The 27169-nt window shown below is 48.1% G+C and overlaps 1 protein-coding gene and 1 pseudogene across 1 annotated transcript in view; both read left to right on the top strand.

Annotated features, from left to right (window-relative positions):
• Nucleotides 1-27169, top strand: part of CFAP74 (cilia and flagella associated protein 74) — a 98595-nt gene that overhangs the window by 67800 nt on the left and 3626 nt on the right. Inside the window, exons 22-30 of the mRNA XM_043486123.1 lie at nucleotides 2520-2641; nucleotides 4543-4671; nucleotides 4866-4953; nucleotides 5431-5604; nucleotides 6438-6571; nucleotides 24055-24331; nucleotides 25241-25339; nucleotides 26159-26298; nucleotides 26940-27074. Of these exons, the coding sequence (XP_043342058.1) occupies nucleotides 2520-2641; nucleotides 4543-4671; nucleotides 4866-4953; nucleotides 5431-5604; nucleotides 6438-6571; nucleotides 24055-24331; nucleotides 25241-25339; nucleotides 26159-26298; nucleotides 26940-27074 (1298 nt within the window). The remainder of the gene's footprint in view (nucleotides 1-2519; nucleotides 2642-4542; nucleotides 4672-4865; nucleotides 4954-5430; nucleotides 5605-6437; nucleotides 6572-24054; nucleotides 24332-25240; nucleotides 25340-26158; nucleotides 26299-26939; nucleotides 27075-27169) is intronic.
• LOC122452475 lies at nucleotides 23504-23861 on the top strand (annotated as a pseudogene).

The following is a 27169-nucleotide window of genomic DNA, read 5'->3' as shown; positions in this document are numbered from 1 at the left end:
ACCGAAATACAGTGTGACATTGTGTCCCTCTTACTGACCTTCTTTCTTGGCCTTCAGTGTCTGAGTTTCACTTAAGTTTCACTGGAATTATTAGAATCTCCTCTGAACCTGCTGCCACTGCTTTAGAAGTTCTGACCTGACACCATGGTCCACGTTCCTGGGCAGGTGGTCCTTTCCAGCTGTGACCACTTGATGCATCTGTGCTCACTGCACTGTCCTCTGCTCACTGCTTCAGGAGGCTCTGCTCTGCCATGTTCCTATTCAGTGGCCAGAGATTTGAGACAAGACACTCATTTGTTTGTAACAGAAACCCCAAGGAATGGGCCATGCCCTACAGTACCCCATAGTGTTACACAATACTCACACTGCCCACTGTCAGCAGTGCCCATTGGAGTCCCTTAGAGCCTCAGAGGACCCTATAGGACCCCACAGAGACCCTGCTCTGTGACAGGAAGGAACACGGGCCAGTGCTGGGTAACCAACCACTCAAAAGAGGACAGCCTGGCCGGGGCTGTGACTTTGAATCAAGGATGCGCCAGCCCATGGGGGCCCCGCTTAGTGAGGAGGGCAGTGAACACCTTGACTGCTCCCCACCCACTGACTTCTCCCAACCAGAATCGGGACCACACATGCAGCCACTGTGCAGCTGTCGGCCTCCTTGGGTGAGCAGGAGTCTGGACTCCCCATCCTGCCTGCCTGTTTTCCTGAGACCAGACCCCTTATGACAGGGCTGGAATCTGCCAGCCTGCAGCCCCTTACCATCCAGGGGTCTGGGGGCCCTGTTGCTGTCTCCCCATAAGGACAGCCCCCATTCCATGTCCAAGCCTCTCCCACCCTGATGGCTCTGCCGTAGATGGGGGCTTCCCTGCCCCCCTTCGTGGACATCTGAACTCCAAGGCCTGGGTCTTTCTTCGCCCTCATTTGTCACATGTCACCCCCGAGTCCATCTGCTCACCTGGAGCTGATTCAGGCGCTGGCAAGATCGGCCTCTCTGTGACCTGCCTGGCCTTGCAGCCAGGATGCTGCTCAGGGCCTCTGAGCCTCTCAGCCACTGCCCCAGCCCACCCCCACTGCCTCTAACAGAAGAGGTCACCTTTGTCCTCAAACCCTCTCCTGACTGCCCCAGCAGGTCCATCTCCCTGGACCTGCTTTCTATTTATTCTGTCCAGTCTGTCTCTGGCCCTGGAAATGGGCTGTGTGTTTTGGCGACCCAGTGGCCTTGGATCTGGTGCAGCTGTGTTCTGAGGTCACAGTCCTGCAGGTGGTAGGAAGGAAGGCCCCCCACCCAGTCTTGTGGGTTGGTAGTCCCTGGTGCCACCCTGGGGGTGCTGCTGTGCACACACTCACCTGGCAGGATACCCACAAAGCCCAACTGTGAGACCAGGACTTGGGGTCTGACTGCAGGGAGAAGCACCTCTGTGTCTGGGCCCTTGAGAAACCTGGCCTTCCATCTGTGTTGGCTGTGTGACACACGATTCTGTAGCAAAAGGGTTTTTCTAAACTGCTAAAAATGTGGATATTTAGGAAGCTACGTGACATGTTATTGTGAAAACCCATTGTACCAGTCTACCTTCTCATGTTTAAAAATTTTGAAAATAAACAGGATTATTTAAATTATATGATGTGGGGACCTCCCTGGTGGTCCAGTGGTTAAGAATCCACCTTCCAATTCAGGGAATGTGGGGTTTGATCCTTTATCGAGAAACTAAGATCTCACATGCCTCGTGACCAAAAAACAGAACAAAACAAAACGTAAAACAGAAGCAATATTGTAACAAATACTATAAAGAGTTTTTAAAAAAATTATATGATGTGAAGGACTTCCCTGGTTAGGATGCTCAGTGGTTAGGTTCAGTGGCTAGGATGCTGAGCTCTCACTGCCAATGTTCAGTTCCTGGTCAGGGAACTAAGACCCCACATGCCACAAAGCACGACCAAAAAATAAATAGAGCTCTGCCCATTAGAAAAAATTATCTAATGTGAAAACTGCCATAGATCTCAAAAACATGGCCAGTGTAATTTTTTTAATATTTATTTGGCTGCAACAGGTCTTAACTGTGGCATGTGAGATCTAGTTCTCTGACCAGGGATCCAACCAGGATCCCCCACATTGGGAGTGCATAGTCTTGCCACTGGACCACCAGGGAAGTCCCAATGGACAAGTTAATTATTAACCTTCCAATACTTGTAAGAGCTGGGGCTTCCCAGGTAGCGCTAGTGGTAAAAAACCCACCTGCCAATGCAGGAGATGCAAAAGACAGGTTCTATCCCTAGGTTCAGAAGATCCCCTGGGGAAGGGCATGGCAAACCACTCCAGTATTCTTGCCTGGAGAAGATCCCATAGACAAAGGAGCCTGGCGAGCTACAGTCCTTGGGGTCGCACAGAGTCATACACGACTGGGCATGTGGTACTTGTAAGAATTACAGACCATGCTGCTGAGTTCTGTGTTAGCTCTCACAAGCACCGCCTGCTCTGCTGATGAACATGCATGTTGTTGGATTTTCATGTTCAAATTCAGTTATATTTCAAAGTCATTGGCGTGGCTATCGACGTGCCTGTCTGGGTGCCAAAGCCCAACGTGGACCTGAAGATCTGCATGTACGACCGGCTGTACCAGGACTCGATCCTCGTCCACACACGGTGAGCCCTGGCGGGGTGAGATCCGAGACCTCAAGGTAAGGGTCTCCAGGAGTTGCCCTGAGAGCCCACTGGAACCCCAGGGCCGTCATAGGATGGAAGCCCGAGGGTCAGTGTCAGACAGACGCTGACAGGTGCCGGGCTGCTGGCCTTGAAAACGGAAGAGAGGCTACAAACCAAGGGACGTGGCATCCCCAGAAACCGGAAAAGCCAGGAGAGCGTTCTCTGTGGAGCCTCCAGGGGAACCAGACCTGCCTGCAGCTGGGTTTCAGCCCTGGGACATGGTGTCTGGGCCTGACTTCCAGGACCATGAGGATAAATCGGTGTCATCACCCCTGTCTGTGGGAGGTCAGCACCCCGCATGCCAGGTCAAGCCCCTCGCAGACACAGACAGGAGAGGGGGCTGGTCCTCTGAAGGAACATAGGTGGAGTTCCAAGAAAAGAAGCATGTTTCATTCACAGAATTTTGCAAGGGTGTCCAGACACCACGGTTGTCATTTCTTTTTTACTCTCCCTTTTTTTTTTCTACTGAAGTTCAATTAAGTGGAAAAAAGAGGCAAGCCCAACAGTTAGAGCTTAGTGGATCTTCACTAACCAAACACAGCTGTGTACTTGGCCGGCTGCTGCACCCAGGGTCCCGCTTCTCTCCGGAGGTAGGGGCGATGTCAGCCTGGGTGCAATTGGGCTGGCACCTGCCAGCTGCTGGGTCCCCAGATGTCAGTGCTGCAAACATCGGGGGACCTGCTTTTCCCGGGGGCTGGGGTCTCGGAGCAGAGTTCAGATGGATTGTTCGGGAAACCAGGGTTTAACGGGGTCTGGTCAGTTTACCTCAGTGCAAAGTGTGTCCACCCCTGGGGAGGGTGGGGGGACAGGGAGCACGGGAGCTGTGCTTTCTCAGCCTGTCCTCTGAGGCACACACTCGACCTCTTAGGTTTGTTGAATGATTTTAGAATTCAATGTTATTACCAGTTTTATGGGTACAGGGGTAGCAAGGGAGTGAGTTCACAAAGACCCTGGTTGTAGTTGCCTGAGGGGAGCCCCGCCACAGCAGAAACCAGGGTGGGAGGGCCCAGTCTGAACACCTTGCATGGTAGGGGACATCCAGTGCTGGGTGACACTGGGGCCAGAGGTCAAAGTTGAGAGAAGAGAGACCTTCCTTTGTGATCTCAGGAGCCCATGGGTCACTCACGGTCCCGATCGGCCCTGGGTTCCCCATGCAGAGGGGCTGTGAGAATCATCCCGGGCAGTTAAGGAGACACCAGGAGGCCTGAGAGGCTCTGGACCATGGCCTGGGGTCCCTGGTGGCCCCCGGGGGTGGTCTCCTCTACAGGCCTGGGGCAGCTCACACACTGCCTCTCTTTCTGGAGACTAGAGAGCAGGTGGGGAGGGGCTGTCCTGATGGGGCTGTGGCCTGGGGGCTGGCTAGGATGGGACACCCCACATGGTTGACTGGGGGCACACCTGGCTTGCTCTAGCGGGTCCTGAGTTGAAAGCAAGGACAAAAATTGGGGAAGCTGCCGTCACTGACCAAGGCCTGGCCACCTGGGGCCTCCCAAGCATCCTGCAAGAGGGCCTGTGCCTGAGCGTGGAAGGGCAGAACTCTAGGAGGAACAGGGCCCCCTCTCCTGACCCCTGGCCTGTGAGGCGCTTCCCAGAAAACACTCAGGTTCTGAGAACCGACCGGGGTGACTTTCAGTTGTGATGTTTTTATTTGTAAGGATCCCTCAGCCAATGTCATTTCAGGAAAACCTGCCCCTGTGAGCAGGGCTCTGAAGCCTCTCTGACAGTGGGGGTAGAAAGTGGGGGCTGTGCCCAGCAGGGCTGTGCCTGGAGCGGGTGTGCTGAGCCCTGTGGGGCAAGGACTGACCTCAAGTCGTTGTCCGGCCCTCCCTTGGATGCTGCAGGTCGAAGGCCGCGTTGCGCCTAAAGTTCGAGGTGTGCAAGGAACTGCGGGGCCACATGGAGCTCCTGCCTGAGACTGGCTACATCCAGGCGCTGTCATCCTACTCGGTGCAGCTCAAGTTCCTGCCCAGGTGATGTGCCCAGCGGGGGTCCGCTCCTCCCTGGTGGTGGGGGTTCCTGAGTCACAGCAGGAAGCCAGCCCCAGGCTCCTGTATTTCTGACCTTGTGTGTACCCTGTGGCTCTAGCACCCTCACAGTTGAGCCTTTTGTCATTTCTCAAATATAAAGAAGAAAAGAACATTCAAGTGCCCCCTGTCTCTTGCAGACACTCCCTCCCAGAAGACGCAGGGAAGTATTTTGACAAGGAGACCAGGGTTCTGGAGGCCCCGATGACTATCCGGGTGGCTGACCAGGTCTGTGTGGGGCTCATCTGGATGCCAGGCACCCTGGGGGAGCAAAGCTGTTCTGCCCTGGCTCTTGGAGCCCATCCTCATTGGCCCCCTGCACAGGGGAGACAGAGGGAGGGGCTTGTGGATCAGAGAGGCCCCAGTGCCCTCCTGGATGGGCAGGGCTGTCCCCGGGGCACCCAGACCCTCACATTCGTACAATTCAGACCCAGGTGTCCAGGGTGTGCACATCCTGGGTACACATGTCATCGTGTGCGCACACAATGCACCGACATGCAGATGCACATGTGTGTGCACACGTACCCTCCTGCCCCCTGCCCACCTGTGCTGCCCGTGCCATGCTGAGGCCAACAGGAAGCAGGTGTGTCCATGAAAGGTGCAGAGTCAGTGCCAGCTCACAGCAGGACTGGTGCTCTTCTCAGTTTTGGAGACACTTCCCTAACTGACCGCAATGACCGAATGGCCCTGCCCTCTGCACTTCAGATCAAACCGGTGGGGTTTACTGTCCATGCTGTAGTCACCACCTCGGACCTGGAGCTCAGCCCCGCGGGTCTGGACTTTGGCTACTGTACCATCTACGAGGCCATCAGGACCCAAATCAGCCTCTGCAATCATTCCCTCCTGCCCCAGGAGTTTGGGTTCGTCGGACTCCCCAAGGTGCCTCGCTCATGTGGTCAAAGTGGGAGGTACTGGGCAGTGAGGGACGAGGGGCTGCTACCCTGAGTCCTGGTGCCTGGCCAGGCCTCACCCACCTGCAGACTCCATGCTCACTCCCAGGCACCTCAGCCAGGGTCTCTGACTGTCCCCACCTCACCCTGCCCCTCTCGAGCTCTCTCCACCTGCTGCACGCACAGCACCCAGAGTTCTCTCCCCTACCTCCCTCCTGAGACTCTCGCCTGACTGACCCTGCAGGGCAGCCAAGAGAGGCCCAGGCCCGGTTTCCCTCAGTCCTCCGGGCTGCCCCACCAGAGACCCATTGTCTACCCCCGTGTATGCAGACACGTTCACATACTCACCTGTGCACACATGCATGCACACACATTCATCTACTCACATACACCTGTGCTCACATGCATGTACACACTCATACACCTGTGCTCACATGCACACACACATACTCACATACACCTGTGCTCACATGCATGTACACACTCATACACACATACACCTGTGCTCACATGCATGCACACACACTCATACACACATAGATACACATACCTGTGCTCACATGCATACACACATTCACATACATACCTGTGCTCACATGCATGCAGACACACACAAACACACCACCCTCTCACATGTACTCACTTGCACACATGATCACATACACAGAGACAGACTCACACCGGCGTAACACATTTACAAACGTGTCACCAGACACACATTCATTTGTGCTCTGCCACATGCCTGTCCATGTTGCTCCCCATGGCACTCCCCAGCAGATCATCACATTTTCGCTTTGCCATCCGTGGTCTTCCTTTTACCAGTTTGTGGACATCCAGCCCAACGACGGGTTCGGGACAATCCTGCCACTGGAAACACTGCAGCTCGATGTGATCTTTCAGCCCACCAAGGCCAAGGAGTACAACTTTGAGCTCATCTGCAAGTCAGAGATTAACCGGTGAGCCTGACAGGGGGGTGCGTGCAGGGCCCGGGCAGCCAGCTGGGAGTGGCAGCCCCAGGCTGGCCAGGCTGACTGCAGGGCTGGGCGGCAGTGCCAACCTCAGAAAGCTCGGCACACCTGGGTCCAGGCCACCTTGCAGGCATGTGAGATGTGCACATGTGTGCATGCACCTGTGAGCGTGCATGAGTGTGCGGAGCATCCCCTAGGCACAAGCCTCACCTGCCCTCATGCACTGTGTGATCCCAGGCCTCCATGTCCACCCTGAGAACTGGGGCTGAGAAGGCAGTGGGCAGGGGGAAATGGACTGGACTACAGGGTCTGGCATGAGGGCCAGCTCTTGATGATTCTCAATCATCAGCCTCCAGGGAGGAACGTGCTGGGACACCCTCCTGTTGTCAGGCCAACCCCTCGTGGAGCTGGCCCACCTGCCCCCTCCTTCCCTTTCTCTCCTGTCTGCTCTTTGGTTCTGGCTGGGGACCTGGCAGCCCTAGGTTGTGGGGTGGAGGGAGGGTTAGCACCCTCCAGCCAGGTGGGTGGCCGTGGGGAAGCGGGAAGGGGTCTACAGGTGATTTTAAGGAGCCAGCGCAGAGCGAGAACCCCTGGAGGAAACCCAGGCATAGGCTCTGCCCAGCTGTGGCCCCCACCACCTGCCCTTCCCCTCAGCTCCACTGAGCCACCCTGGGCTGGGCCCCTCCAGGGTTTGCTCACAACTCTTTCAGCCTCTGGGAAATAGCCCCGTAAGAAGGGGGGTTGCAAAATAATCTCAGTGCCCAGAATGGGCTCCCTTAGATGTTTGTTGATTGAATGAGCATTTAATTTTCTTCAAGAACTATCTGCAAATAAATTGAAATTTCCACAAAAGCTTATCTAAGAGCCACCTTGGAAAGGCTAGCAATGATAAAACTGTGAGGCCTCAGGGAATAAAGCAGTGTTCGGGAGCCCAGGGAGACCCAGTCGCACACCCCACCCCCACCCCACTGCCCCCCCACAGAGAGTGGCTGCCCATGGGCTCCCAGACCTGAGAGCTGGGACTGTGCCCAGCACCACCGCCTGAGCACCAGCCACAAGCGTGGCCCCGTCCTGACTCCTTTCCTCCAGTCGCACAACTAAGTCGTCAGTAAGGCCTGTTGGCTCTACCTTGAAGACTGACCTGAATCACCCCACCGCCCACCTGGATGCCAGGGCTCCAAAGCCCACATTCCGCTTCCCCTCCCCCACGGCCCCCACCCCCTGGGGGCGTGTTCATGCAGCCCACCTTCAAAGGACGCTGAGTTTGGCACAGGTCCCCAGCAGATTTCTGGGTGAGCCTGCGTTCTCATCATGCATGGCTTAGTGTCTAGGAGGGGAGTTGCCAGGCCACAGTGTCAGTTTCTTTTCAATTTTATGTTCTCCCCCATGACGTCTGGGTGTCTGGCTGCTGCACCCCTTCCAGCTGCGGGTAATGTCAGGTTTCCTTGTTTACTCGATGGAGAGGCATCCTGAGAAATGTGTGACAGTGTCTCACTGACTCGTGTTTCCAACGACTGACAGCTTGGAGCTTATTTGCCCTCCATGTATGTTTTTAGTGAAAAGTATTTTCAGGTTTTTGTCTATTTTTAAAAATCAGGTTTTTATGGAGTTTTGAGTGTTATTTATATACTCTGATAGCAGTTTCTTGTCAGATTTGCAAAAAATTTCCCTGGTCTGTGGCTTGTCTCAATCTCTTCACACTGTCATCTCATAAAGAAAAATTTTTAAACTTTGAGTAATTGGGAAAGAAGTACATCAAGGCTGTATATTTTCACCCTGCTTATTAAACTTATATGCAGAGTTCAGTTCAGTTTGTCTGTTGCCCCTTCTCCTCCTGCCTTCAATCTTTCCCAGCATCAGGGTCTTTTCCAGTGATTCAGTTCTTTGCATCAGGTGGCCAAAAATTGGAGATTCAGCTTCAGCATCAGTCCATCCAATGAATATTCAGGACTGATTTCCTTTAGGATTGACTGGTTTGATTTCGTACATCATGCGAAATGCTGGACTGGATGAAGCACAAGCTGGAATCAAGATTGCCTGGATATGCAAATGACACTGCCCTTATGGCCGAAAGCGAAGAGGAACTAAAGAGCCCCTTGATGAAGGTGAAAGAGAGTGAAAAAGCTGGCTTAAAACTCAACACTCAAAACACAAAAATCATGGCATCTGGTCCCATCACTGCAGGGCAGATAGATGTGAAAGCAATGGAAACAGTGAGAGATTTTATTTTCTTGGGCTCCAAAATCACTGCAGATGGTGACTGCAGCCACACAGTTAAAAGACGCTTGCTTCTTGGAAAAGAAGCTATGACAAACCTAGACAACACATTAAAAAGTAGAGACATTACTTTGCCGACAAAAGTCCATATAGTCAAAGCTATGGCTTTTCATGAAAAGGGAAAAAGATAGGACACTGAAAGATGAACTCCCCAGGTCGGTAGGTACCCAATATGCTACTGGAGATCAGTGGAGAAATAACTCCAGAAAGAATGAAGGGATGGAGCCAAAGCAAAAACAACACCCAGTTGTGGATGGGACTGGTGATAGAAGCAAGGTCCGATGCTGTAAAGAGCAATATTGCATAGGAACCTGGAATGTTAGGTCCATGAATCAAGGCAAATTGGAAGAGGTCAAACAGGAGATGACAAGAGTGAACATTGACACTCTAGGAATCAGTGAATTAAAATATACTGGAATGGGGGAATTTAACTCAGATGACCATTATATCTACTACTGTGGGCAGGAATCCCTTAGAAGAAATGGAGTAGCCACCATAGTCAACAAAAGAGTCCAAAATGCAATACTTGGATGTGATCTCAAAAATGACAAAATGATCTCTCTTCATTTCCAAGGCAAACCATTCAATATCACAGTAATCCAAGTCTATGTCCCAACCAGTAACACTGAAGAAGCTGAAGTTGAACAGTTATATGAAGACCTACAAGACCTTCTAGAACTAACACCCCAAAAAGATGTCCTTTTCATTATAGGAGACTGGAATGCAAAAGTAGGAAGTCAAGAAGCACCTGGAGTAACAGGCAAATTTGGCCTTGGAGTACACAGTGAAGCAGGGCAAAGGCTAATAGAGTTCTGCCAAGAGAATGCACTGGTCATAGCAAACACCCTCTTCCAACAACACAAGAGAAGACTCTACACATGGACATCACCAGATGGTCAGCATCGAAATCAGATTGATTATATTCTTTGCAGCCAAAGATGGGGAAGATCTATACAGTCAGCAAAAACAAGAGCAGGAGCTGACTGTGGCTCAGATCATGAACTCCTTATTGCCAAATTCAGACTGAAATTGAAGAAAATAGAGAAAACCACTAGACCATTCAGGTATGACCTAAATCAAATCCCTTATACAATGGAAGTGAGAAATAAATTTAAGGGGCTAAATCTGATAGACAGAGTGCCTGATGAACTATGGATGGAGGTTCATGACATTGTACAGGAGACAGGAATCAAGACCATCCCGAAGAGAAAGAAATTCAAAAAAGCAAAATGGCTGTCTGAGGAGGCCTTACAAATAGCTGTGAAACGAAGGGAAGGAAAAAGCAAAGGAGAAAAGGAAAGATATACCCATTTGAATGCAGAGTTCCAAAGAATAGCAAGGAGAGATAAGAAAGCCTTCCTCAGCCATCAGTGCAAAGAAATAAAGGAAAACAATAGAATGGGAAAGACTAGAGATCTCTTCAAGAAAATTAGAGATACCAAGGTAACATTTCATGCAAAGATGGGCTCAATAAAGGACAGAAATGGTAGGGACCTAACAGAAGCAGAAGATGTTAAGAAGAGGTGGCAAGAATACACAGAAGAACTGTACAAAAAAGATCTTCATGATCCAGATAATCACGATGGTGTGATCACTCACCTAGAGCCTGACATCCTAGAATGTGAAGTCAAGTGGGCCTTAGGAAGCATCACTACAAAGCTAGTGGATATGATGGAATTCCAGTTGAGCTGTCTCAAATGCTGAAAGATGATGCTGTGAAAGTGCATCACTCAATATGCCAGCAAATTTGGAAAACTCAGCAGTGGCCACAAGACTGGAAAAGGGCAGTTTTCATTTCAATCCCAAAGAAAGGCAATCCCAAAGAATGCTCAAACTACCGCACAATTGCACTCATCTCACACGCTAGTAAAGTAATGCTCAAAATTCTCCAAGCCAAGCTTCAGCAATACATGAACCGTGAACTTCCAGATGTTCAAGCTGGTTTTAGGAAAGGCAGAGGAACCAGAGATCAAATTGCCAACATCCGCTGGATCATGGAAAAAGCAAGAGAGTTCCCGAAAAACATCTATTTCTGCTTTATTGACTATGCCAAAGCCTTTGACTGTGTGGATCATATTAAACTGTGGAAAATTCTTTTTTTTTTTTAAACTGTGGAAAATTCTTAAAGAGATGGGATTATCAGACCACCTGATCTGCCTCGCGAGAAATCTGTATGCAGGTCAGGAAGCAACAGTTAGAACTGGACATGGAACAACAGACTGGTTCCAACTAGGAAAAGGAGTATGTCAAGGCTGTATGTTGTCACCCTGCTTACTTAATTTATATGCAGAGTCCATCATGAGAAACGCTGGGCTGGAAGAAGCACAAGCTGGAATCAAGATTGCCGGGAGAAATGTCAATAACCTCAAATATACAGATGACACCACCCTTATGGCAGAAAGTGAAGAAGAAATAAAGAGCCTCTTGATGAAATTGAAAGAAAAAAGTTTCCTTAAAGCTCAACATTCAGAAAACTAAGATCATGGCATCCGTTCCCATCACTTCATGGCAAATAGATGGGGAAACAGTGGAAACAGTGGCTAACTATTTTTCTGGACTCCAAAATCACTGCAGATGGTGATTGCAGCCATGAAATTAAAAGACACTTGCTCCTTGGAAGGAAAGTTATGACCAACCTAGACAGCATATTAAAAAGCAGAGACATTACTTTGCCAACAAAGGTCTGTCTAGTCAAGGCTATGGTTTTTCCAGTGGTCATGTATGGATGTGAGACTTGGACTGTGAAGAAAGCTGAGTATCGAAGAATTGATGCTTTTGAACTGTGGTATTGGAGAAGACTCTTGAGAGTCCCTTGGACTGAAAGGAGACCCAACCAGTCCATCCTAAAGGAGATCAGTCCTGGGTGTTCATTGGAAGGACTGATGTTGAAGCTGAAACTCCAAAACTTGGGCCACCTGATGATGCGAAGAACTGATTCATTTGAAAAGACCCTGATGCTGGGAAAGATTGAGGGCAGGAGGAGAAGGGGACGACAGAGGATGAGATGGTTGGATGGCATCACCAACTCGATGGACATGGGTTTGGGTGGACTCCGGGAGTTGGTGATGGACAGGGAGGCCTGGCGTGCTGTGATTCATGGGGTTGCGAAGAGTCAGACATGACTGAGCGACTGAACTGAACTGAACTGATGGCTTTTCCAGTGGCCATGTGAGAGTTGGACGTAAAGAAGGCTGAACGCCTATGAATTGATGCTTTTGAGCTGTGGTGTTGGAGAGGACTCTTGAGAGTCCCTTGCACTGCAAGAAAATCAAACCAGTCAATCCCAAAGAAAATCAGTCCTGAATATTCATTGGAAGGACTGATGCTGAAGCTAAAGCTCCAATACTTCAGCCACCTGATGTGAAGAGCCAACTCACTGGAAAAGACCTTGATGCTGGAAAGACTGAGGGCAAGAGGAGAAGGGGGCGACAGAGGATGAGAGGGTTGGATGGAATCACTGACTCAATGGAAATGAGTTTGAGCAAACTCCAAGAAATGATAAAGGATAGGGAAGCCTGGCATGCTGCAGTCCATGGGGCTGTAAAGAGTTGGACATGACTGACTGACTGACTGAACAACAAATCCTCTTTATCAACTTTTGTTTTTGGATCTTGAGTTTGGTATCATATCTAAGAATTTTTTTCCCTAACCTAAAGTCACAAAGGTTTCTTCTAAAAATTTACAAATTTACATCTTACTTGTGCATTTGTTTTACTTTGATGAATCATTGCATCAGGTGTGAGATACAGCATGAAGCTGAAGGGTTTCCAGTCACTCCAGCAGCATCACTGAGACAGTAGCAGAGGGCAGAGCCCATCCCCTCACACTGGGGACACTCTTCACAGCCTTTACACCTGAAAGTCAATTTACGTGAAAAAACCTTTCTTTCCTGAGTACCTTAAATACCAACACATTAGCGAATCCACTCTCCTCTGGAATAAAATGTGCCTGTACAAGTCTGATGGCAACCCAGTACTTAAGGGACCTACTTCTTCATAGAGAAAGCAAGGGAATTCCAGAAAAACATCTACTTCTGCTTCATTGACTGCCTTTGACTGTGTGGATCACAACGAACTGTGGAAAATTCTTAAAGAGGTGAGAAGACCAGACCACTTTACTTGCCTCCTAAGAAACCTGTATGCAGGTCAAGAAGTAACAGAACCAGACATGGAGCAATGGACTGATTCAAAATTAGGAAAGGAGTACGTCAAGCCTGTATATTGTCACCCTGCTTATGCAGAGTACATCATTCAAAATGCCAGACTGGATGAAGCTCAAGCTGGAATCAAGATTGCCAGGAGAAATATCAGTAACCTCAGATATGCAAATGACACCACCCTAATGTCAGAAAACAAAGAGAAACTAAAGAGCCTCTTGATGAAAGTGAAAGAGGAGCCTGAAAAAGCTGACTTGAAATTCAACATTCAAAAAACTAAGATCATGGCATTCAGTCCCATCACTTCATGGCAAATAGATGGGGGAAAAATGGAAACAGTGACAGATTCATTTTTCTTGGGCTCCAAAATCATTGTGGACGGTGATTGCAGCCATGAAATTAAAAGATGCTTGCTCCTTGGGAGAAAAGCTATGACAAACCTAGACAGCCCAGTAAAAAGCAGAGATATCACTTTGTTGACAAAGGTCCCTATCGTCAAATCTCTGGTTTTTCCAGTAGTCAGGTACAGATAGGAGAGTTGGAACATAAAGAAGACTGAGCACTGAAGAATTGATGCTTTCAAACTATGGTGCTGGATAAGACTCTAGAGAGCCCTTTGGATATTAAGGAGGTCAAACCAGTCAACCCTAAAGGAAATCAATTCTGAATGTTCATTGGAAGAACTGATGCTGAAGCTGAAGCTCCAATCCTTTGGCCACCCGATGCAAAGAACCGACTCATTGGAAAAGACCCTGGTGCTAGGAAAGATTGAGGGCAAGAGTAGAAGGGGCAACAGATGAGATGGTTGGATCGCATCATCGACCCAATGGACGTGAGTTTGAGCAAACTCTGGGAAATGTCGAAGGACAGGGAAGCCTGGTCTGCTGCAGTCCTTGGGGTTGTAAAGAGTCAGACACGACTGTATGACTGAACAACAACAACGTCTTATCTAAAATCCAGTAATTTTATAAGAACACACTTCATGTTGGTTGTTATCAATTGATTTTCCCAGGTACATGGTGCTTTTCAAATCTTTTTTTTTTTTTTAATTTCAGGAACACTTCCTTGAATTTTAGTCCTTGAAACACATGCTTTATTCTTGTCCTTCGGTTTTCCTCCTGGGAGCCTCCTGAAATAAATATAATGACTTGTCTTTGCTTTGTTCACTTTTGCCACTTTTTCTTGGATCCTTTTCCTTATTTTAAAAATATGATTTCTTTATTTATTTGGGCGCACCAGGTATTGTTGTGTAATCCAGAGTCTCAAACACACCTCAGAGGACACTCAGGATAGTGGAGTATGGTTTATTACGCCAGTGGGTCCAAGGGGAATCAGTTCCCAACAAGTACCCTGATGTTTCTGAGAGGCCCAGTTTTATTACCACCCCCCACCCCACATGACTGGTTACATGTTAGCAACCTCTTTGTTGTATATGACTGAGTTTTACAATAAGTATGTGCTAGGAGAAGGAACAATTAAGGTTAAAGTGGGGGGAGACAATGATTATACATCAAGGGGGGATGTCCACACGGTTAACCTAACAGGGTCAGCCTGACCTCAACTACAATCTCTGTTTGCTGTCTGTAGGGAGGGAAGTCTCCAGGAGACCTGGTTTTCATTGGCAACAGTTTCCTTACTCTTGGGCAGGCTTCAGGCCCAGTTTACATCCTGTCTTTAAGATGGATGACAAGCTTCAAGATGGAGTCTCTCCTGCTTTCCTCACTCTGGCCCAGATATCCTTAGTTGTGGTATGTGGAATCTTCAATCTTCGTTGTGGCACGCATGATCTTTAGTTGCGGCATGTGGGATCCAGCCCCCTGACCAGGGGTGGAACCCGGGCCGCCTGTACTGGGAGTCTGCAGTCTTACCCACTGGACGACCAAGCAAGTCCCTCGTCATTTTTTTAGATATTTCCACTCTTATCTCTTCTTTCTCTTAAAGAATTATCTTCCGTGTTTCTTTATTCATGGTTCCCTTCTGAGTTTCTGTTTCTAAATTTCTTTTATTTATAATTCTTTTCTGAGTCGTTTGTGGGTTTTTTGTTTTGGCCACACCACACAGTCTGTGGGATCTTAGCCCCGCAACCAGGGATCCAATTCTTCCTGCAGTGGAAGCACAGAGTCCTAGCCACCGAACTGCCAGGGAAGTCCCCTTTCCTAAATTTTAATCCCTCGCTTCTGACTTCTTATGATTCTGATCTGTTTGTTTTTTCATATGTTGTATTCTTTTCTCAAGTCTGTTAAGCTCACTTTGAATGATCACATTGCAGTTTTCAATTCTCTTGTGGGCACATCTCTCTGGCATGTTTTACTGTCTATATGAATTTTATTTATTCTGTTCCTTTTTTCTCTTTTAACAGCTTTATTTGTGGTTTGATCTGGGTCCTTTCCCGCTGCTCATTTTTGCAAATGGTAGCTTCTCCTCAGCTTTGAGAGCCCAGTTCACACTTCGCTCCTTCATGGCTCTGGGGTGCCCTCTTCAGTATATGGGGTTCAGCAACTTCCTTAGGGCCACCTCCTCTAAGCCCTCCCTTCTGTTTTCAGAGGATCCCAGAACCAGCTTGCTGTACCCTCCACCCACAATAGTGGCTCTTACATTTTTATCATGTTTGCCTCCAGTTTCCCTTTGTTACAGAAATAGACCATCTGCTTGCAACAAGTGACATGCGGACCACCTCCCTCCCCAGAGCCTCCCACTGCCAGAATCCTCAGGGTCCTTCCAAATTCTGGGTGTCTGATTTTCACTTCCTATTGGCATATTTATTGTTTGTATGTATTCCTGGGGCTTCCCTGGTGGCTCAGACAATAAAGAATCTGCCTGCAATGCTGGAGACCTAAATTTATGTAAACGCAAGGTGACTAGCCAGGTCAGGTTGTCCAGGAAGGAGGGGTTCCCAGGATGTGGGACTTCAGCACTAACGCCAGGGGAGCTGCAGGTGGTCAGGGGTGGGGGAGTGTGACACCCCACATTGGTGACATGGGTGGTGTCAGACTCCACATAGCGATCTACTTCTTGCTTCTGCTTTTCCCCCCCAACTCTATGGGAGTACCTGAACCACGTGAATACATCTAAGGATTTGACTGTGGACATGTTAAGTTGGAGGGCTTGTGAACCACCAAAAGCAGCGCTTAGTAGGAAGTTTCTAGCTCCAAATGCATATAAAGAAGAAGAGAGAGTGTGCAAAATCAATTATTTAACCTTCTGTTTCAAGAACTGGGAAGAGAGCACAGCAGATTAAACCCAAAGAAAGTAGAAGGAAAAAATGTAATAAAGATAACAGTGTAAATCAGTGAAATAAATGAAGTATCCAAAAGAGAAAATAATAAAACTAAAAGTCTGTTCTAGAAATTAGTAAATTCATTACTCTTAGCAAGACCAATCAAGATTTTTTTTTTTTAAAAGAGAGGGGACATGGGGAAGGAAATGGCAACCCACTCCAATGTTCTTGCCTGGAGAATCTCATGGACAGAGGAGCCTGGCAGGCTACAGTCCATGGGGTCACAAATAAATTTAATGAATGAAATATAAGACTTGTACAATAAAAAATACAAAACTTTCTCAAAAATAATTAAAGAGAAGATCTAAAGTTGGAAATACATCCAATATTTATTGATTAGAAGACTAAACATTGTTATGATGGCAATATTCCCCAAATTTATCTACATATTAAATGCAATCCCTTTCAAAATTCTAGCTTTCTTTTTTGCATCAATTGGCAAAATAATAAAATTCCTATCAAAATGAAAGGGAGCCAGAAGAGTCAAACAATCTTGAAAAGAAAGCAGTGTTGGAGGACTCTCCAATTTCAAAACGTACTGCAAAACAACAGTAATCAAGATAGTGAGAAACTGGAATAAGATATGTAGGTCAATGGAACAGAATTGAGAGTCCTGAAATAACCCATATACCCTTGGTCAAGTGAGTTTTGACAAGGTGTCAAGATCATTCAGTGTAATACGTGTAAATCTACGGCTGATTCATATCAATGTATGACAAAACCCACTGGAAAAAAATAAATAAATAAATAAATAAAGGAGAAAAAAAAAAAGAGAGGGGACAAAAAAAACACAAATTGTCAGTCTCGGGTATGAAAGGGGACACATCACAGATCCTACAAACATCAGAAAGATTTTTTTTTTAATGTTATGAACAACCTTACACCAGTAAATGTGACAGTTTGGATATAATGAACAATTTTCTAAAAAACAAAAACTTGCCAAAACTGACATGGAGAAAAAGAGGAAATCTGAATAGTTCAATAACTATGAGGGAAATCAAATGCAAAGTTTAAACCCTCTTATAGAAACTTCCAGTTATAATAACTAGTAGGGATGTCCCTTAATGATCACAACCTTGTCATGGCAACGGGGCTTGCGTAACTCAGTGAAGCTATGAGTCATACCATGCAGGACCACCCAAGACAGGTCAAAGTGAAGAGTTCTGACAAAATGTGGTCCACCAGAGGTGGGAATGGCAAGCCACTCCAGTATTCTTACCGTGAGAGTATTCTTGCCCATGAACAGTATGCAAAGGCAAAAAAGATATGACACCAGAAGATGAGCCCCCTACATTCAAAGGTGTTCAATATGCTACTGGGGAAGACCAGAGAAACAGCTCCAGAAAGAATGAAGCAGCGGAGCCAAAGTGGAAATGACACTCAGCTGTGAATGTATCTAGTGGTGAAAGTAAAGTCGGATGCTGTAAATAACAATATTGCATAGGAACCTGGAATATTTGTCCCATGAATCAAGATAAATTGGATGTGGTCAAGCAGGAGATGGCAAGAATGAACATCAACATCTTAGGAATCAGTGAAATAAAATGGATAGGAATGGACAAATTTAATTCTAAGAGCATTATATCTACTACTGTGGGCAAGAATCCCTTAGAAGAAATGGAGTAGCCCTCATAGTCAACAAGAGTCTGAAATACAGTACTTGGGTGCAACCTCAAAAATGACAGAATGATCTTGGTTCATTTCCAAAGCAAACCATTCAACATCACAGTAATCCAAGTCTATGCCTGAAACACTGATGCCAAAGAAGCTGAAGTTGACCAGTTCTATGAAGCCCTACAAGACCTTCTAAAACTAACACACACCAAAAAGATGTCCTTTCATCACAGGAGATTGGAAAAGTAGGAAGTCAAGAGATACCTTGAGCAACAGGCAAGTTTGGCGTTAGAGTACAAAATGAAGCAGGAAAAAGGCTAACAGAATTTTGTCAAGAGAACACACTGGTAATAGGAAGCACCCTTTTCCAATAACACAAGTGACGTCTCTACACACGGATGTCACCAGATGGTCAATACCAAAATAAGATTGATTATATTCTTTTCAGCTGAAGATAGAGAAGCTCTATACACTCAGCAAAAACAAGGCCTGGAGCTGACTGTGGCTCAATCAGTTCAATTCAGTTCAGTCATGTCTGACTCTTTACGACCCTATGGACTGCAGCACTCCAGGCTTCTCTGTCTATCACCAACTCCCGGAGCTTGCTCAAACTCATGTCCATTGAATCGGTGATGGCATCCAACCATCTCATCCTCTGTTGTCCCCTTCTCCTCCTGCCTTCAGTCTTTCCCAGCATCAGGGTCTTTTCCAAAATGAGTCAGTTCTTTGCATCAGGTGGCCAAAGTGTTGGAGCTTCAGCTTCAGCATCAGTCCTTCCAAAGAATATTCTTTGGACTGATTTGGAAATCAAAGGACTGATTTCCTTTAGGACTCACTGGTTTGACCTCCTTGCAATCCAAGGGACTCTCAGGAGTCTTCACTACAGTTGAAAAGCATCAATTCTTCAGTGCTCAGCTTTGTTTATGGTCCAACTCTCACATCCACACATGACTACTGGAAAAAAAAAAACATAGCTTTGACCAGCTCAGATCATCAGCTCCTTATTGCAAAATTCAGACTTAAAAATTGAAGAAAGTAGGGAAAACCACTAGTCCATTCAGGTATGACCTAAATCAAATCCCTTATGATTATAGGGTGGAAGTGACAAATAGATTCAAGGGATTAGATCTGGTAGACACAGCGCCTGAAGAACTATGGACAGAGGTTTATAACACTGCACAGGAGGCAGAGACCAAAACCATCCAAAAGAAGCCTACATGCAAGTAGGCTAAGTGGTTGTCTAAGGAGGCTTTACAAATAGCTGAGAAAATAAGAGAAGCGAAAGGCAAAGTAGAAAATGAAACATATACCCAACTGAATGCAGAGTTCCAAAGCATAGCAAGGAGAAATAAGAAAGCCTTCCTCAGTGGTCAATGCAAAGAAATAGAGGAAAACAACAGAATGGGAAAGACTAGAGACCTCGTCAAGAAAATTGGAGATACCAAGGGCAAATTTCTTGCAAAGATGGGCACAACAAAGGACAGAAATGATAAGGAACTAACAGAAGCAGAAAATATTAAGAAGAGGTGGCAAGAATGCACAGAAGAATCATACAAAAAAAGGCCCTAATGACCTGGATAACCACAATGATATGGTCACCTAGAGCTGGACATCATGAAGTGTGAAGTCAAGTTGGCCTTAGAAAGCATTACTATAAACAAAGCTGGTGGAGGTGATAGAATTCCAGCTGAGCTATTTCAAATCCTAAATGATGATGCTGTTAAAGTGCTGCACTCAATATATCAGCAAATTTGGAAAACTCAGCAGTGACCACCAGACTGGAAAAGGTCAGTTTTCATTCCAACGCCAAAGAAGAGGAATGCCAAAGAATGTTCAAACAACCAGACTGTTACACTCATTTTTCATGCTCATAAGGTTATGCTCAAAATCCATCAAGCTAGGCTTCAGCAGTATGTGAACCAAGAACTTCTAGATGTGCAAGCTGGGTTTAGAAAAGGCAAAGGAACCAGAGATCAAATTGCCAGCATTCATTGGATCATAGAGAAAGCAAGGGAATCCCAGGAAAACATCTACTTCTGCTTCATTGACTTTGTGTTGATCACAATAAACTGGAAAATTCTTAAAGACATGGGAATACCAGACCGCCTTACCTGTCTCCCGAGAAACCTGTATGTGGCTCAAGAAGAAACAGAACCAGACATAGAACAACTGAATGGTTCAAAATTGGGAAAATTGAGTACATCAAGGCTGTATATTGTCACTCTGCTTATTTAACCTGTGTGCAGAGTACATCATGCAAAATGCTGGGCTGGACAACTCAGAAACTGGAATCAAGATTGCCAGGAGAAATATCAACAATCTCAGATGTCCAGATGACACCACTCTAACGACAGAAAGTGAAGAGGAACTAAAGAGCCTCTTGATGAAAGTGAAAGAGAGTGAAAAAGCTGTCTTGTAACTCAACATTCGAAAAACTAAGATCATGACATCTGGTCCCATCACTCATGGCAAACAGAAGGGGAAAATCATGGAAGCAGTGACAGATTTTCTTGAATTCCCAAATCACTGAAGACAGTGACTGCAGCCATGAAATTAAAAGATGCTTGCTTGCTCCTTGGAAGAAAAATTATGACCAAACTAGACAGCGTAGTAAAATCATTTTGCCAATTAAGCTCCATATAGTCAAAGTTCTGATATTTCCAGTAGTCATGTGCAGATGTGAGAGATGGACCATAAAGAATGCTGAGCATCAAAGAATTGATGCTTTTCAACTGTCGTGCTGGAGAAGCCTCTTGAGAGTTCCTTGGACACCAAAGAGATCAAACCAATCAATCCTAAAGGAGATTGACCCTGAAAGTTTATTGGAAGGACTGATATTGAAGCTGAAGCTCCAATTCTTTGGTCACCCAACTCACTGGAAAAGACCTTGATGCTGGGAAAGATTAAAGGCAAAAGGAGAAGGGGGCGGGAGAGGATGGTTACATAGCATTACCAACTCGATGGACATGAATTTGAGCAAACTCCAGGAGACAGTGGCGGACAGAGGAGCTTGGCGTGCTGCAGTCCATGGGGTCGCAAAGCGTCAGACATGACTTAGCAACTGAACAGCAACAAACAACTAAGGATGTAATGTTCAACGTGCTAAATATAATTAACCCTTCTTGTATGTTATACAGAAACGGTAAGAGAGTAAACCCAAAGTATTCTCATCACAAAGGAAAAAAAAATACTTATTTCTTTAATTTTGTATCTATGTGAGATGATGGATTTTCACTAAACTTACTGTGAATATCATTTCACAGTATATATAAGTCAAATCATTTTGCTGCACACCTCAAACTAATGCAGAGCTGTGTGTCAATTACATATCAATAAATCTGGAAGAAAATAAAATAAATGGGCAAAAAATTTAAATATATGACAGAAAAGGAAATAAAAATTGGCAATAAATATATTTTAAATGAAAAAATTAAAACACAGCTTAAGAGCTTCCCACAACGAAAGTTGCAGATGACTTCACTAATGAGTTCTTCCAAACATTTAAAGAAAAAATGATGCCAATCTTAAACAGATCTTCTAGAGAACAGGAGAAGAAGGGAAACCTCACTACCCTTGGCCCATTGATGCTGCTGCCGATGGGGGTAGTTTTGATGATGATGATGTTGATGATATGATGGTGATGGTGATGTTGATGGTGGTGATGGTGGTGATGATGATGGTGATGATGGTGGTGGTGGTGGTGATGGTGATGATAATGGTGGTGATGATGATGGTAGTGATGGTGATGACATTCTGGAGGTTGAGCACATGCCCAGAGCAGGGCTGAGGCTCCCTGGAGCCTGGCCCTGGTAACTAGCACCAGCCACCTATGTAATCAGATAAAGGAAGATGGAAGCTTGCAACCAGGTGGGGAGGCCAGACATATTGCATGTCTGCCTGTGAAGTCAGAAGAACATCCCCCACAAGTTGATGGGCTCGTCTCACCTCGGCAGTTTGGGTGGGGAGAGAAACATGTAAAACACACTCAGAGATAAGCACATGTTCTCAGCAAATGTGGTGGTGCTGAGTGGCAGGACCTTTTGTGTCTCCACTGAATTCAATGCCTCTAGGTCACAGGGCGACAGCCTCTAGCTAAGTCTGGGTGATTGGACCCGACAGTCTTTTTTTTTTTTCGGTAATGTTTATTTATTTATTTGGCTGCGCCAGGTCTTAGTTGTGGCAGATGGGACCTTTAGTTGTAGCATGAAGGATCTCATTCCCCAACCAAGTATCAAACCTGGGCCCCTTGCATGGGGAGTGCAAAGTCGTAGCCCCTGGACCACCAGGGAAGTCCCCAGACAGCCTTTTATCAAAGGAAAGTGGAGCAGAACATGAGAGAACTGCAAGGGAGATCTTCAGAGGGACAAGCGAGAATGTAAAGGAAGGGGTTGCAGGGTTGACAGACTCGAGGCATGCCCCCCAGCTGTCCCCTGTTCCCTGGTCAGTCGAGCAAGGCCAAAGCCACGCCCTTCATGGGCACCTTCCTGAAGTGACTCCAAGCACCTCTTATTTTTGTATGTAATAAGTATCACATTATACACATATATGCTTTTTCTGTTAATCAAATTCTAATAATAACCTCAATGACTTCTCCACCCAGAAGGATTTTTTTTTTTTTTTTTACTGTTTAGAGCCTGTGCTTACAGGACGCAGAAATATACACTGAAATATTTCAGCATATGAACACATTTTTGTTACAGACAAGAATGACAGGGTCATCGACATCACCTCATGAAGCATTAAAATATATGAAATTAGGGTAAAATTCTGTGACAAGAGTGCCGTGGGAACAGGAGTTCAAAGAAATACAGAATGTAAATTTTCTAGCAATTAAAATACCAAATATCAGGGTTTTTTTCATGGATAATGGCGAATCAATTCATTATGGCTTACAGATTCCCATGCTTATGTTTAAAAAGTAATTTATCAGTTTTATCTTTTAATTTTATGTATTTTTGGCTGTGCTGGGTCTTTGTTGCTGTGCGGGCTTTTCTCTAGTTGTGTTGCATGGGCTTCTCATTGTGGCGGCTTCTCTTGTTGCAGAGCACAGGCTCTAGGGCATGTGGACTCAGTAGCTGTGGTTCCTGGGCTCTAAAGCACAGGCTCAATAGTTATGGCACATGGACCTAGTTGCTCCACAGTATGTGGAGTCTTCCTGGACCAGGGATCAAACCCATATTTCCTGCATTGACAGGTGGATTCTTTACCACTGAGCACCTAGGGAAGCTCTTGTCATTTTATTTTTAAATGTCATGCATATGCTTGTGCTCAGTCGTGTCCAACTCTTTGCGACTCCATGAACTATAGCCCTCCAGGCTCCTCTGTCCATGGGATTCTCCAGGCAAGAATACTGGAGTGGATAGTCATTTCCTTCTCCAGGGAACCTTCCCAACCCAGGAATCAAACCTATGTCTCTTGCGTCTCCTGCATTGCTAGGCAGATTCTTTACCACTGAGTTACCTGGGAAGTCCTTTTAAATATCACTGAATATTTAAGGAAATAAGTCAGAAACCTCCATTGCGACTTCCATTGCAACTGTTTAAACTTGTGATGAAAAGTTTAACTATCCAGTTAAAATGTGCACAGGGGCGTCTTCCAGGGACAGCATCTAGAGGCATTCAGGATGGTGGAGCATCTGACATACCATCGTAGGCTGTTCTACAATACAGCCTCTAACAAAACCAGGCTGTCCCGAACCCCTGGTAATAGAATTGTTTACATTTGTACCAAGAAGGTTGGGAAAGCACCAAAATCCGCATATGGTGTGTGCCCAGGGTAACTTAGAGGCGTTCATGCTGAGAGACCTAAAGTTCTCATGAGGTTGTCTGAAACATGGTGGTTCCATGTGTGCTAAATGTGTCCATGACAGGATCAAGCATGCTTTCCTTATTGAGGAGCAGAAGATCGTTGTGAGAGTGTTGAAAGCATAAGCACAGAGTCAGAAAGCTAAATAAAAAATGAAGCATTTTTGAGTAATTTAAAACAAAAATGTGCACAAGGGTAAATGGTATTTTGAAAATTTACTAAAACTCATTAATGGGGTAGGAAACGAAACCTGTGACACCTGCTGTCCCGGGCCTGGGCATCCCTGTGCTGGACGCCTCCTTGCTCAGCCCGTGGCTGAGCCACCCACACTGTCACTTCCAGGTGCTTCAAGCTGGCATGCCGGGCTGTGGGGGTCTACCCGCCCCTGGAGCTGTCCCACTACCAGATCAAGTTTGCAGCCACCTCCTTGTACGACACATCTGTGGCCACCCTGTACGTCATCAACTCCCACCAGAGCATGAACTCACTGACCCACTCAGTGCCTCGCATTGGCTCAGAGGACGCTTTTCCGGTTGGGCCCACCTCTTTCGAGTTCCTGCTGCCCCCAGATTCGCCCATCACCATCTCACCCCTAGTGGGCACCGTGTGGCCAGGAAAGGTAGGTGTAAGCCCTACAGATGGGCTGGGGGGCGGGGGCAGGGTCACCCTGGGATGCCTGGCTCTGCCCACCCTGGACCACAGTGGTTCAACCAGACAACAGATGGTAGAGATCAACCTGGGTCCTCATCAGAGCTGAGTGGGCCCTCCTGCCCTCTACCCACCCCAGCCTGGCCCCAAAGGCAGGGCACCCAAGGGCAGCTGACCCCACAGGCCCCTGGCTGGGGGCTCCATCAGTTCAGACCAAGCGAGGGTGTGCAGCCCTGGATGTCACAGCAGATGGTCACAGAGGCTGCGCAGCACCTGGTCACCAGGAGCACAGTTTCCCACCTTTGCTTCTCCCGATGAAGCAGAAAGAGCCAGACCTCGAGGCAGGGACTCCCCGGGGCCCTCACAGCATCTCTGAGCTGAGTGAGGATGGGCAGGGATATGCAGGCCCTGCTGTCACAGAAATGCATCATAGTAAAGTGAGCAAATTAGGCTTAAGAAATGGTTCTCTTCTCCAAGGGGGTTACTGCAGCTGTTAAGAGCTTCCCCCTCACTCCCTTGCTGTACTGAGCACGGGGGAGGCTGTGGTGAGGGAGCCCTTGTGGGGCCCAGGGTCATCCTAGGGGTGGGCTGCTGTTCCTCTCGTGGGATGGGGACAGATGGGGGTGCAGGAACCACCTCCAGGTCTCAGAACCTGAACATGAACCTCCCCTTCTCACTCATGCCCTGTGGGCTGCTACCCACTGCGGGCAGCGTGCCAGGTCCATCACAGGGACCCTCCCCCCACATGGTGAGAGGGGCCTGGTGATCGGGCCTGCAGCCACCCAGCTTCCAGGGACAGAGATCAGGCAGGACCTCCCAGGAGGGCTCTTCTAAGCTAAGACCCCAACATGTCCGAGAGCATGAACCTTTCCTCCCACAGAGGTGCCTGGTCCGAGTGGCCTTCCGGCCAGTGCTCCCCAGCGAGCTGATCCACCAGGAGGCCTTCCAGGCCCTGAGCAGAAAAGCTGAGATCAAATTGGTGTGTGGTGGGGAGGGGGCTTGGGGGCTTGGGGCTGCCCACTTTGCATGAGGCCCTTGCACAAAGTCTTGGGAACAAACACCCCCACCCCGCCTTGAGGTTGGGGGCACCCAGGGCTGGGGGGCAGGAGCCCTGGGAACACTTTACTAGAGCACTGGGGGTGTTTTAAGAGGTTAGCACTTTTTCTTGGCAAAGCCCCTCCCTCCTCTCTTGAGAGCATCGCCAGGCAGGGAAGAGCCCCAGACTCTGGTCCCATGGTCTGGGAGGGTGGGCCGGGTCCTCTGCACTGCTCAGCAGGGGCTTGTGCTTACAATGAAGGGGAACAAACAAAACATCAAAGGGCCTGTGAACCTGAGGGAGTTCAGGCCTGGAGAAGCAGCTGCCCCAGGCTCCTGCCCAGAAGGAGCATCCGATACTGCTGGGTAGTCATGGCCCAGAGCCCCGCCCACCCGCTGCTGCCCTGGAGATGCAGGGGCCCCCAGCAGTTACTCCTCAGCGTCCAAGCAGCCCTGCTATCACAGCTCACACAGAAGGAAGGGGCACATGCCTTCAGCCTGCCAGAGGGCAGCGAGACATGGGGGCAGGGCACAAGGGCGAGAACCCCCGTTTCGGCCAGCCCTCTGCCTCACCTTGAGCCTCCCCTTCCTGATGGGGAGGGCAGACACTGGGGGTGATGCATGAGCCCACAGGGGTCTCTGCACCTGTCATCAGTCTCCCTTAAGGAGCTGCTTGGGGTCTGGGTCCCGGGTTCCTGCCCTGGGCAGTCTGCCAGCCCAGCAGAGTCCCAAGGGCAGCACCATAGTCAGACTCCCCTGGCAGTCCCTAAAGGAGACAGTCACCCAGAGGAAGGACCAGCAGAGACCGTCTTTCTCCATGCTGCGGCTGCAGAACCAAGACCGGCTGCTCCAGGCCTCAGCCTCTCAGCCCCCGGAGCTGCAGAAGGAGGACCTCGCATCCAGGTGGGCCCGAGAGAAGGCTACCCCCGCCTCCGGCCCCACAGAGATGTCCCCCTACGCTCCAGGGCCTTATGACTGCAAGTCCAGAGCACAGCTGGCTTCAGGCACAGGTGGAACCAGGAGCTGCCTTGAGGCCCCTCAGGTTCTGCTGTCCTGGCTATCTGCTCACCTCAGTTCCCCTGGGCCCAGAGCCCCTGTGAAAAGTCTCAGTCCAGGGGCTGGGGGATGCTGAGCCCCTGATCCCCATGTTCCCAGCTCAGCAGCCCAGCCTCCCCAGCTGCCACATGAGCTCCAGGCAGCTCTGACAGGCTTGAGCCATTTGTCAGCCCTGGACCCTTGCTGTGGCCCCAGGAACTCGGTTGTCTGGTGGTGCCTGACGGGTACCCTGGGAGAGGAGAGGCCCCCACAGGGACGAGGGAAGGGATGCAAAAGCCAGTTGGTCAGACAAATCCGTGACAACCACAGCCTGGTCCACAACGTGGCCCCCAGGCTGCCACCCCCACTGCCCTGTACTCTCTGGCCCAGGGCCCTGGGAAGCAGGTGCGGCCTTACAGAGCCCTCCATGGAGGGCAGGGCACAGCCTCCTGGGTGCTGGGGGCAGTGTGGGGACAGCACATGAGTGTACCTTGCCGGTTCTATTCCAGCTCTCAAGAGTACCAGTCGGCACAGGCCTCCCTAATCAGGTCTTTCCAGGGGAAGTTTGACAAGTTTGTGGTTCCCTGTGTTGTTGCCAGTGGCGACACCAAAGACAGGAAGGGGACAGAAATGCTGAGCTTCAGGTGCGGTGCTCTGGGCAGGGGGGCAGGGTGGTCACTCTCCCTGCCAACAGCCACCCAGATCCTGGTGGGGCCGGCTCAGGGTCTGGCACTGCCCT

The sequence above is a fragment of the Cervus canadensis genome, chromosome 13 (genome assembly GCF_019320065.1).
Source record: "Cervus canadensis isolate Bull #8, Minnesota chromosome 13, ASM1932006v1, whole genome shotgun sequence".
Classification (NCBI taxonomy): Eukaryota; Metazoa; Chordata; class Mammalia; order Artiodactyla; family Cervidae; genus Cervus; species Cervus canadensis.
This window is presented reverse-complemented; position numbering and strand designations above follow the sequence as displayed.